Source organism: Amia ocellicauda, chromosome 13, assembly GCF_036373705.1.
Source record: "Amia ocellicauda isolate fAmiCal2 chromosome 13, fAmiCal2.hap1, whole genome shotgun sequence".
NCBI classification, from domain to species: Eukaryota; Metazoa; Chordata; class Actinopteri; order Amiiformes; family Amiidae; genus Amia; species Amia ocellicauda.
In genome coordinates, this window is record NC_089862.1 from 17,122,065 (window position 1) to 17,135,313 (window position 13,249).

At 36.3% G+C, this 13,249-nt stretch overlaps 1 protein-coding gene across 5 annotated transcripts in view; it reads left to right on the forward strand.

Annotated features, from left to right (window-relative positions):
* The window catches only part of slc2a9l2 (solute carrier family 2 member 9, like 2), a 118,249-nt gene that overhangs the window by 70,476 nt on the left and 34,524 nt on the right, over positions 1-13,249 (forward strand). For all 5 annotated transcript variants that reach the window (XM_066720026.1, XM_066720024.1, XM_066720023.1 and 2 more), the window contains 2 exons: positions 6,447-6,548; positions 9,841-9,916. In XM_066720026.1, the coding sequence (XP_066576123.1) occupies positions 6,447-6,548; positions 9,841-9,916 (178 nt within the window). The remainder of the gene's footprint in view (positions 1-6,446; positions 6,549-9,840; positions 9,917-13,249) is intronic.

Consider the following 13,249-nt stretch of genomic DNA (forward strand, 5'->3'; position numbering starts at 1 on the left):
TCCTTTGTTGCCTTGGCTGTGTGTTTTGGGTCATTGTCATGCTGGAATACCCATCCACGACCCATTTTCAATGCCCTGGCTGAGGGAAGGAGGTTCTCACCCAAGATTTGACGGTACATGGCCCCGTCCATCGTCCCTTTGATGCGGTGCAGTTGTCCTGTCCCCTTAGCAGAAAAACACCCCCAAAGCATAATGTTTGATTTTGGTCTCATCTGAGACCACTTTCACCCAGTTCTCCTCTGAATCATTCAGATGTTCATTGGCAAACTTCAGACGGGCCTGTACATGTGCTTTCTTGAGCAGGGGACCTTGCGGGCGCTGCAGGATTTCAGTCCTTCACGGCGTAGTGTGTTACCAATTGTTTTCTTGGTGACTATTGTCCCAGCTGCCTTGAGATCATTAACAAGATGGACGTGGTGGAGAGTTTGGAATCTGATTGATTGATTGATTGCTTCTGTGGACAGGTGTCTTTTATACAGGTAACGAGCTGAGATTAGCAGCACTCCCTTTAAGAGATGCTCCTAATCTCAGCTCGTTACCTGTATAAAAGACACCTCGGAGCCAGAAATCTTGCTGATTGATAGGGGATCAAATACTTATTTCCCTCATTAACATACAAATCAATTTATAACTTTTTTGAAATGCGTTTTTCTGGATTTTGTTGTTGTTATTCTGTCTCTCACTGTTAAAATACACCTACCATTAAAATTATAGTCTGATCATTTCTTTGTCAGTGGGCAAACGTACAAAATCAGCAGGGGATCAAATACTTTTTTCCCTCACTGTATATATATATACACTCACCTAAAGGATTATTAGGAACACCTGTTCAATTTCTCATTAATGCAATTATCTAATCAACCAATCACATGGCAGTTGCTTCAATGCATTTAGGGGTGTGGTCCTGGTCAAGACAATCTCCTGAACTCCAAACTGAATGTCTGAATGGGAAAGAAAGGTGATTTAAGCAATTTTGAGCGTGGCATGGTTGTTGGTGCCAGACGGGCCGGTCTGAGTATTTCACAATCTGCTCAGTTACTGGGATTTTCACGCACAACCATTTCTAGGGTTTACAAAGAATGGTGTGAAAAGGGAAAAACATCCAGTATGCGGCAGTCCTGTGGGCGAAAATGCCTTGTTGATGCTAGAGGTCAGAGGAGAATGGGCCGACTGATTCAAGCTGATAGAAGAGCAACTTTGACTGAAATAACCACTCGTTACAACCGAGGTATGCAGCAAAGCATTTGTGAAGTCACAACACGTACAACCTTGAGGCGGATGGGCTACAACAGCAGAAGACCCCACCGGGTACCACTCATCTCCACTACAAATAGGAAAAAGAGGCTACAATTTGCATAAGCTCACCAAAATTGGACAGTTGAAGACTGGAAAAATGTTGCCTGGTCTGATGAGTCTCGATTTCTGTTGAGACATTCAGATGGTAGAGTCAGAATTTGGCGTAAACAGAATGAGAACATGGATCCATCATGCCTTGTTACCACTGTGCAGGCTGGTGGTGGTGGTGTAATGGTGTGGGGGATGTTTTCTTGGCACACTTTAGGCCCCTTAGTGCCAATTGGGCATCGTTTAAATGCCACGGCCTACCTGAGCATTGTTTCTGACCATGTCCATCCCTTTATGACCACCATGTACCCATCCTCTGATGGCTACTTCCAGCATCCTATCAATATGGCCCAACATTTCTAAAGAATGCTTTCAGCACCTTGTTGAATCAATGCCACGTAGAATTAAGGCAGTTCTGAAGGCGAAAGGGGGTCAAACACAGTATTAGTGTATTAGTATGGTGTTCCTAATAATCCTTTAGGTGAGTGTGTGTATATATATATATATATATATATATATGTGAGCTGGCTCCCAGTAGACAGAAACAGGATTAAGGTCAAAATAAAGCACTTTAAACAAACTCAAAACAAAAACCACCAGCACATGGGCCTGAAATACTAAAACTCAACATTTCAGTCTAACAATCGTTTTCCTAAATTTAACTGCGATTCGGTACATACAGTCAAATACATTCATAAATATGAGAAGGAAACACATTCCTATATAATTAATCCTAAAGAATAATCAACAAACTTAGTAAGGGGAACTGATAATGATCCCACTACACGTGCTCTACCTAGTGCACAGAATGCATAGTGTATCCTCAGTCAAATATACATCCTCACAAAACTATTTTTCGTTATGTTGTGCTTGTTTATTCTTTTAGAATGCTCTTAGAAAAAGCACAGATACATTTTGCATTAATGCTGCAAGGAACAAAACCGTCAAAATCAAAAATGAGTTGAAATGTAATAAACATAAAACTATGGTAGTGATTTAATGAAAATATTTTAACATATAAATCATTGACTGTGAGAGCCTGGAAGATGGTAATCAAGATTAATAATGCTCTCTGTACTATAGTTTAATCTTCTATAGATATATTTCCATCTTATTTTCACAGTGTGTCAGTGAAATAATTTGGTTAATTTTAATCTTTTTCCTGTTCAGCTGGTGGAGTCTGACATTAAAGCTGTGCAGATTTACTGATTACAATTATAAAAATAACAAATATTACTTTTTTGTAATTATCTCTGTTGGTTGGCATTTTACATCATATGTATATTACTGTATTTGTCTTACATGGTGATGGATGGTGGGGGGTGGGGGAAAGGGGACAGATTTTAACACATGTGGCTGTGTGGATTGAATACACCAATATATTGCATGTTGTAATATTTCAGAAACATTCCAGCATTGAGCACAGAAAATCAATGCAATCTATCATTTCTGAGAAAATCCAAATACCACCAGTATGAAATGGGAGCACAGAATTATTTTATTACCACATAGATATATTTTTAAATCAGTTTGAGAACAAATTACAAAGATATATCCATATTGGTTTAGTAATTACAAGTTCTTTCATGGTTTTCTTTGACTGCTGTTCAGTGGGTGTTAACCAATTTATATACACTGAACATCTACACCCAATTTTTATATATTTCATAATTAATGCAATCCTTTTTCCTGTGTGATGAATATTTCATCAACCAAAAACAATGTCAAACATTATGTAATATGTTAGAGAATTTAATTTCTCCTCGCTAAAGTAAAACAAATTTGAATTATTTTCCATTTTGATACTGTTAACTAAAACTTTAAAGAGCCTGGGGATATTTATAACTGTCAGGTTTCTCATTAAGTATGATCATAAAGCAAATTGACTAAAATGGAGTAGTGAGGTTTAGAAAACCCAGTGCAATATTTGAATTTACTTATCTTGAGAGTAAACTTTGTCTTTTCTTTTTATCTGGAGCATTACACTTCATTTACACTTCATTTTTCAACCACCAATATCCATAAATGAAAAGGAAATGACAACTCTGACATTAATAAAAGAGAATGAATTAGCAAAAGGTACCCACTGAAGAAGGAAAGTACACTTTACAATCTCGAGTGCTGTTCGAGCTGTGCTTTTATCATTTTGTTTAACTTACCCTGAGTAAAGTCTTGTATTTCCATTTGTAATTATTCTCAGTTTATAAGATTCTTTGTGAATTTAGTCAGTTTTTTTGATCACCAGTGGTATATTTGCTTCAAAAAAAGTAAAAATATAAGCTGGGATTTAAAATCGTTGAATCGTTCAGATTTAAAACTGACCTCATGATAATGGGCTAGTAAAAGTGAAGTAAATAGCGTTTTAATAGAATTTTCTTTGATTCAGAGAAGCATTTAAGGATAAGAAATTACTGTCCTGCCCACCTCTATTATTCAGAAATGAATTGTACTTTGCGCCACATATTGATTGGTATGCTTTATATTTATATGTGGAGAATGCCTGTAATAATAATGACAGAAATTGTTCATACAGCTACAGTATATTTAGAACTGCTGGGCAGAACAAAACAATGAAACATTTAATATTTTTGAAAATGGTATCTGGCTTACAATTTATAGATACATGAGTAGAGTAGAGTGGAAAACAGGGTGGTTTCTTTTGCAAATAATAACACTCTTTATTCACATTATAAAAGAAATACAAATGTATTTGCTATTTAATGCAGATTAATTTGCCTTTCAATAATACTGTTTTCCTTTAGTACTACAACCACTGTTCCATGTCACTACCTTGACATTGTCTGCATGCTAGATTTCCTGATGGCATGATGTTTTTAATTGGACTGGTTGAGTGCATGTCTTGTGCAGTTTATTATTTCTTTGTAATTGCTTTTGCTGCATGACTCCAATTGAAAATCCTATGGATCAGCCCAACATCTCCACAGTCACCACAAGTCTGTGTCTTGCTTAAGTGACAGTAGAAACCATTTAATCACACTTGCTCTTCTCCGATTGATAGCATCATAGGCTGAAGACAAACTCCACACTTCTTGGAATTGCAGGATTTTGAATGAATGTATGTAATCACATAAAGTCCAATGCATTACACTTCATCATATTAACATAAGCCACTACATCCCTAATAGCACAAACATACAAACATTTAAATCCAATTGGAAACACATCAGCATGCCCTTTTACATAAAAATGCTTATTATGCTTTTACTTAATTTGAAATCAAACTCGATGCATGTGAACTTCTTCTGTTTGTGTGATGTCTGGAAGAGCTGTGTATAGACATTGGATTTGCTTTGTGTTTCATATTCAGAATTGAAAGGTTAAAAACAGTCAAGCTATACATTTTAAAAAGCATTTGGATAAACATCTACTTACCCATCTGGTCTGATAATTTGTTATTGGTTGTGTTTTACACTGATACAGTGAGTGTGTAGCCCGGAAGTTGCCTGTTCTTTGCATTTACAGTGTGTAATATCACACATGGAAACTAAGGATGGAAAGAACTATAATAATAATAATAATAATAATAAGCAAACCGTCTGTACGGTCATGCGGACTGGTGTATTTGCTATGTTTTCCATTCACAGGGCAGAACCTTTTACCGATGTGCCTTGCAAATCCCATGTGCTGAAACGTTGCCCTTTTGCTGTCTGTTGTGCTTCAGAACACCGAATGGGTTACATGTCATCTTGATCATGCTTTATAAAAGCACACTGGCAAATCACATCAGGGTTAATGTCACTCAGATGAGAAGAAGACATGGGCAGTGGGGTTGAAAAAGTCCCAAAGACATCACTGAAAACTGACCCTTCAACAGGATGGCCTTTCTACTGGTGATTAAAATAGATTGGTTATTTTTACACCAGATTAATTAGTAACCTCACACAAACTATAGATTCATTGCACATTGTTTCTGTATTCCTGAGTAAATTACTGTACATGGAAGAAAACGTAGAGAAATATCATACCAGATCATGCACTGCAGGTATTGTTGTTTTTTTTTTTTTTTTTTTTTGCTCCAATCAGGATTAAGGGGATATTTCCCTTACTGTAGGAGATTGTAACACTTAAATAATCTTAAAAAAAATCTAACTGAGTATTTTTATAAATTTAATGTGGTTTGGTTTTCCACATTGGTGAAGTGTGATCTTTGGAAATTATTAACATAGCCTTGTTTTGAATTAGTAGAATCAAGGCCAGAATAAAATCATAACTTTGACAGTTGTGGCTTCATTTGAATAAGATGCTACTTTTGTCTGATCATAAATGCATACGCTATGATATGCAGGTTTGTAGTTTGTTATTAGCGAGTGGGTCAAAGTTTTGATTGAATCCCGCCCCAAATATCAAATATTCAAAATATATGATTTTTAAGTATTGTCTTTCACACAGGAGCATTTTTTTGTCAGTTAATAGAGGTTATAGCACTGTCTATTGTGGAATTGCCCATCTTTGAATGTGGTCAGAAATTAACATTTTCTCATTTGTTAGACAATTGTAATTCATAACCATGTTCTGATTTCAAATGGCAGGTGGGAAATGTTGATTATTATGCCACTGTGCCTGGAATTTTTCATATTACAGGAAAGAACAGAACAAAAGAAAATTAAACCATAATACCATATTGTATATTTACATAAGTCACCAAGTCAAATTCTGAAATAACATATTTATTATAATAATAATAGTAATAATTAATAGTGATCTGCTGTCTCCACAGCTTAAATCAATTACAAATGATCAATAAGCCTTCTGTATGTGTGTCTCTATCAGGCTGTGCATAACAGATTAAGGTCAAGCTGGCAGATATCATTGTGTTTGTGTCTGCTACATTTGTGCCTGGTGCTGTATCACATACATATGTCAGGATTGCTCATTTTAGAGAGGCAGGGCTCCATATTAGTAGTGGTTTATGTAAGAGTTCACTTGTCCACTACTGGACCTTCAGTCTTTCACTCTTCACTAACCAGATCTGATGAAAGTGACAGAAAAGAGAATGTTTCTGCCAATGTGTCCTGCAGTACATGATGTGAAAAATGAGAGAGAGTATTTCATATTCATCTATCCTTTTTCTCTTTATCCAGGGCCTAGTTATAGAACGTGTTGGGAGAAGACCTCTGCTTATTGCTGGCTTTGGGGCTATGGCAGTGTCCTACGGGTTACTTACCATTTTTCTTAACTTTCAGGTAAGTTCTCTATTGTTGGGGGCACAAGGGATTCCATATTTCTAGGGTTGCTCTTAGGAATATTATTATTTTGAAGTGCAGAAATCACACAAAAAATGCAATTACCATTCAGCAAGTGGAAATAAATTAAAGTGTTGACTAGTTAATTGGCTGAAATGAATTACTTAAGAGAAACACTTTGGAAATAATGAGACACTGAGAAGGAGTGAAGGACATCTGGAGATTGACAGTGAATAAATAGCGTTCCTTCGGGACCACATGTGGCAGTGTGCTGTAACAGGGTGAACTGAATGAGATGTGAGTCCTCTTCAGTGTGATCACTATTTTAAATCATTCTCACAGGATCCATAGTGCCCTTCGATCAGAATTTCCTCTGGACAGGCTGGGCACAATACCTTTGTTTTAAGTGGTTGTTCACCTATGATTCCCATGGACTTGCGTTGAGGAAAGTGAATTAGCCCTTCACAGTTAGGCAGGTTGATCCAGATTTAATAACCAATGTACACAGAGGCCGTTGTTTTATTTCTCTCTGTCTTCTTTTAGTCTTGCAGAACAGAAATGTCCATAAACACAGCACAATCCCAGAGGTCAAATGTTTAAAATGACTTTGTTTGCACACCACAGCACACCGGTCCTCTGGGAAAAAAAAATGTAGTTTTTTGTATCACTAAAGGCATCTTTCTAAACTACACACTATACATTTAAAAAGACTAACACTTCTATCTCATCATCACATTTTCCATCCCAAGGTCACATAGGGTAACATAGTGTAACATCTGAAATTGCATTTCCAGACACTTAAACCCCATTTACTCTACTTGTTCTTCGACCAGCTCGGAGCTGCCTTAAGTCTGTATTCAATCTGATGTTTGCCCATTTTCATGGCTCACACGGAAAGTATAGTGCACTCAAGCCATAAAAAAGTGTAATTTTTATATAATTAAATTCTAAAAATTGCAATGGTTGTCATGGCTACAAAACACATATAGTTAGTCTGACACATAATCTATGATATACTGAGTCTATCAAATATTTTAATTTAATTTAAAAGGATTCTATGGTTATTGATTCCATAGCAAATAGGTAGCATTTTTGTCTTGTACAGACGTGGTCAAATTTGTTGGTACCCCTCCACAAAAAACGAAGCATGCACTTGAAACTTGGCATCCACCATTGTTTATTCCATATTTAATAGAAATCAGACTTTGCTTTTCATTTAGTTTTTCAACATAATATTGTAAATAATAAAATGAATGAAAATGGCATGGACAAAAATGATGAGACCCTCAACCTAATATTTTGTAGTACAACCTTTAGAAGCAATCACTGCAACCAAACATTTTCTGTAGCTCTCAGTGAGGCAGTACGTTTCACTCCAGAATGCCTTGATAGTTTTGAGATTTCATCTTGCCCTGCACAGATTCAAGGCACCCCGTGCCAGACGCAGCAAAGCAGCCCCAAAACATAACCGAGCCTCCTCCATGTTTCACTGTAGGTATGGTGTTCTTACAAACCTTCACCTTGGAGTTCAGCTTGTATCTCTTTGGCAGTTATCCTTGGTTCTTTTTCTGCCATTCGCACTATCCTTCTATTCAACCTCTTTCGGCCGCCCAGAGAGATTGGCTACAGTTCCTTGGACCTTGAACTTCTTCATTATATTTGCAGCTGTTGTCACAGGAACATCAAGCTGCTCGGAGATGGTCTTGTAGCCTTTACCTTTACCATGCTTGTCTATTATTTTCTTTCTGATCTCCTCAGACAACTCTCTCCTTTGCTTTCTCTGCTCCATGTTCAGTGTGGTGCACACAAGGATACCAAACGGCACAGTGACTGCTTTAGGAATATCACTATAATCCAATTATTTATTATATTTTCTAAGGGGTACCAACAAATGTGTCCAGGCCATTTTAGAATATCTTTCTAGAATGAGCAATAATTAATCTCTTTTCACAGCTTCTTTGCTTTATTCTACGACATACCAAAGGCATGCAAGTATACATGATTTTTTTAATTTTCATGAAGGAGTAATGAAACATTGTTTCAATGAGCTGTAAGGGTACCAACAAATATGAGCACGTCTGTATGTGCAATTCTGGCCAAATTAACAAAATAACAAAATAAATGCCATTTTGCATTCACTGCTTTTGGTTTATTATTTTCCTTTCACTTATAACTCAGCATTATATCAGCCCCCTGCACCCTCCACTTCCCGCTGCATTAAAACATAATTACTATACTATAGTTACTGTCATAGGTTTTGTTCTGTTTCTATTGTCATTTTAAAGGGGTTGCAATTTTTTCTAATTTAAAGATTTCTAGAATTTCTCTGTACTACCAGTAACAAAGTCTTAATCTATTTTATTTGTCATTAATATTGCAAAGTCATTTAAAATTCGTATGTACTCTTATGCCCACACAATAACCTACAATGGTTTATTTCATATATATGTTCTGTCCTATAACCTATACTTTACTAATAAATTAAACTGCTATGATGTACAGCTTTATGATACATTCAGCAGGTGTAAATTAATTATATTAAAGTGCATTGATCTGAAAGGTTAAAAATAATGATTTACTTTACCATTATATTACAAAAATATATTCGTTTTGTTGTTTTGTTTTACTTTATCGTTTTTAATTGTTATCTAAATGTTTTATGTAGTTTGCTTGTTCATTTTAGTAGTAGTAGTAGTAGTAGTAGTAGTAGTAGTTAGTAGTTTAAATGGAAAATCATCCATTAATGTAAGAGTTTCTGACTAAAAGGTAATATTGCTGTGAAGAAAAAACAAAACAAACAAAACAAAAAACACTTTTCTACATATCCTAAAATATTCCTGTCACTTTATCATACAATTGTATAAAGTATTTTCCAACAATACATTATTTATTATGGTTACTGGGGCCACATTTTAAGTTACCAAATGCAACTGTCATTGACTTGTTTGTCCAGGTTTTTACTTTGAATATATTATAGTTATATAATATTTTCAATTTAACCCAGGTTTAGCATTACTAGTACAATTCAGCAAACCTGCTATTCGCTCCGGAGCTTTTCCCTTTGTTTGAAACTGAAAAAGCATGAATGGTCTGAGTAACAGTTATAGAAACGCAAGGGCAAGACCTCTTTCATTCATTGTCGATTCTGGTAACATTCGGAAAACCAAGCATAAACAAAAAATATTACCTTAAACAATCTTTAGGCTATGGTTGGTCTATCAATCCTGATATTGTAATTCAGTGTTTCATTGTTTTTATTAAACATCAATGTTTTTTCTTTCTTTTCCCCCAGAGTTCAGTGAGTTGGATGCCCTATCTCAGCTTTTCCTGCATCTTGGCTGTAATTGCATCGTTTTGCACTGGACCTGGTACGTACATTCTCTGTAAATACAACAAATACAACATTTCCATTCACAGATTTTGATTTTATTGCCAATGTTCATGAATATTTGTTGCATCATATTTGACAGCATTTGTTACAGTTATAGTTATTTTATGCTGCTCTATAACTCTTGTACAAAATGAAAGATTGAACGTAACCTTACCCTTGAAGACTGTGTACTAAGCTGTTGTTTGTTTTCAGATTTAAGAGTACTATCATGGTAGCAGCAATAAGATATGGTAGATGATTGGTTAAGCTCAGAGGAAACTCCAATTCAACACCGATAAAGTAAAATTTTGACTAATATACATAGAGTTGGGAAAAAGTTGGATATTTACCATTTGTAAATATAGAATTCAGTATTTGCAGATTAGGAAAATATCAATATCTTTTTGAACCTCTTAAAGTATCACCTCATTAACATACAATTTTGTGAGGCACACAAACCCCTTCCGCCTGTCCCATTTCAGTATTAACTTTTTCAAAACTCTGTGGCACTTTTTATTTCCCAAACATCCCTGGCACACCAGAAATTAAAAACATTGACAATGCATTTTAATTAGGCCCAGGTAACTAACATAATACAATTGTGTAAAGTATATGCTCTATCCTTCCCTCCAGCAATGTAGACTCATTAATTAAGATTGTGTATAGTATTTATATGTTCGGATAATTATTGATCTAATCTGTATAAAATGAAGATGAAGAAACATATGATAAAAAAAGAAATGGAAAATAGAATATGTGACCAAGCTTTGAATAAGAGATATAAAATGTACTTGGCCAAAAGTTATACCCGAGTCAAATCATCTTCGTGTGGAGCAAAATAAGAAAGAAGCTAGAAAGTATTACAGTATTCATTCCATTGAAACCCCCTTTTCTTGGTGTGGTCAGAATCTGTATGAGGAGTCATAAAAGGAACATTGTTACAGAGACGGTTGACAGCAGGTCATCAACTTTATATTTAGACAAGCATTACCTTACCGTAAGAAAACGTTTCCATGTGCAACAATAAAAATAAATATTTGCTATTTATTATTGTTATTGTTATTATTGTAATCATCAAGATATGTGCTAGTAGATATGTATTTTAAATGGTACAGCTTGACTCCCTTAACTAATTACTCTTACTACAGCTTTGTAACTGCAAACGACATTTTTGCCTTATTATTTTCTTATCATACTTCCTTAACCAGGGCAAGTTACAGTTGAAACAAAATACAGTGAGGGAAAAAAGTATTTGATCCCCTGCTGATTTTGTACGTTTGCCCACTGACAAAGAAATGATCAGTCTATAATTTTAATGGTAGGTATATTTTAACAGTGAGAGACAGAATAACAGTAACAAAATCCAGAAAAACGCATTTCAAAAAAGTTATAAATTGATTTCCACGTTAATGAGTGAAATAAGTATTTGACCCCTTCGACTTAGTACTTGGTGGCAAAACCCTTGTTGGCAATCACAGAGGTCAGACGTTTCTTGTAGTTGGCCACCAGGTTTGCACACATCTCAGGAGGGATTTTGTCCCACTCCTCTTTGCAGATCCTCTCCAAGTCATTAAGGTTTCGAGGCTGACGTTTGGCAACTCGAACCTTCAGCTCCCTGCACAGATTCTCCCTTTAAGAGAGTGCTCCTAATCTCAGCTCGTTACCTATATAAAAGACACCTGGGAGCCAGAAATCTTGCTGATTGATATGGGATCAAATACTTATTTCCCTCATTAACATGCAAATCAATTTATAACTTTTTTGAAATGCGTTTTTCTGGATTTTTTTGTTGTTAATCTGTCTCTCACTGTTAAAATACACCTACCATTAAAATTATAGACTGATCATTTCTTTGTCAGTGGGCAAACGTACAAAATCAGCAGGGGATCAAATACTTTTTTCCCTCACTGTACACACAAACGTTTCAGAGTTACAACAGCTACAATATAACAGGTTAATTTAACTAAAGTGTGCAAGTTTCAGTCATGTCGTTTATGGACGCATTTATTAAACCAGTCCTTAATGTCTTAGGGGGAAACCCAGATCTGCTGTATTTATTTATTCATTAATTTAACTTGTAAATGGGCACACGTTAACTAAATTGTAATCGCCTTCATACTGATTGTCTCTGTGGGGCTGTTATACAACAGACCTGCACACCAATCACAGGACAACAGCCTGAAACACCATCCAGTTGTTAATAAAATATTAATAAAATTGGCTGCTACCAATCCGATTATTATCCTTCCGTTTATTTTTAACTAGTCTCGGCACTACACCGGGGTACTGTGAAATCCGTGTTCGGCAAGTTTTTAATACACTCGGATATTAACTGCAAGCAGTAATTGTCTCTGTACGTGGTTTTCACTCCATGCTGCAAATAAAACTAATTTCTTTGTGATCCCACATGGCATTTGAAATTATATCTTCTGATATAATGTAGCTGATCTCTTCCCTGTCTGTTTGCAAGTCAAGCACACATCTCCGCTTCTAAAAGCAAAGTATATCCTTGGTGGGTGTGATGGACGCTTACGGCCACATCTGGCAGCCGATAACCGTCCATAAAACACGGACACGTCCAGATGCTTAAGCCAGTGGAAACACCCGTCTAAGTGTCTGGGGCTGGACGTGTCTGGTGGAAACGGGGCATAAGTGATTCAAGGATCCAATGTATTTTTAAATGTTCCCAAATTTTCAGCTTCTACCACATCGCTGAGGAGTTTGTTACAGATTGTGACGACTTTCTGTGTGAAGAAGTGTCTCCTGTTTTCTGTCTTGAATGCCTTGAAGCCCAATTTCCATTTGTGTCCCCGGGTGCGTGTGTCCCTGCTGATCTGGAAAAGCTCCTCTGGTTTGATGTGGTCGATGCCTTTCATGATTTTGAAGACTTGGATCAAGTCCCCACGTAGTCTCCTCTGTTCCAGGGTGAAAAGGTTCAGTTCCTCAGTCTCTCAGTAGGACTTTCCCTTCAGACCTGGAATAAGTCTGGTTGCTCTCCTCTGAACTGCCTCTAGAGCAGCGATATCTTTCTTGAAGTGTGGAGCCCAGAACTGTACACAGTATCCAGATGAGCTCTAACTCGAGGCTATGTCCAAGATTGCATCACTGCAGCAGGACATTAGCCTTTGCTGAGCTGCATTACTAGATGAGGTGGTGGGTGTACTGGGGCCTGTAGGATGACAAGCCTCACTTTGATTGACCACATTACACAAAGCAATAGATGGTAAGATAATAGCTAAGTAATTGATGGTGGTTAAAAATGTTTGATTATAATGGTAGGATAATAACACTGAGTAATGTCAATTCTCCATGGTGTAGACATACAAAAGTA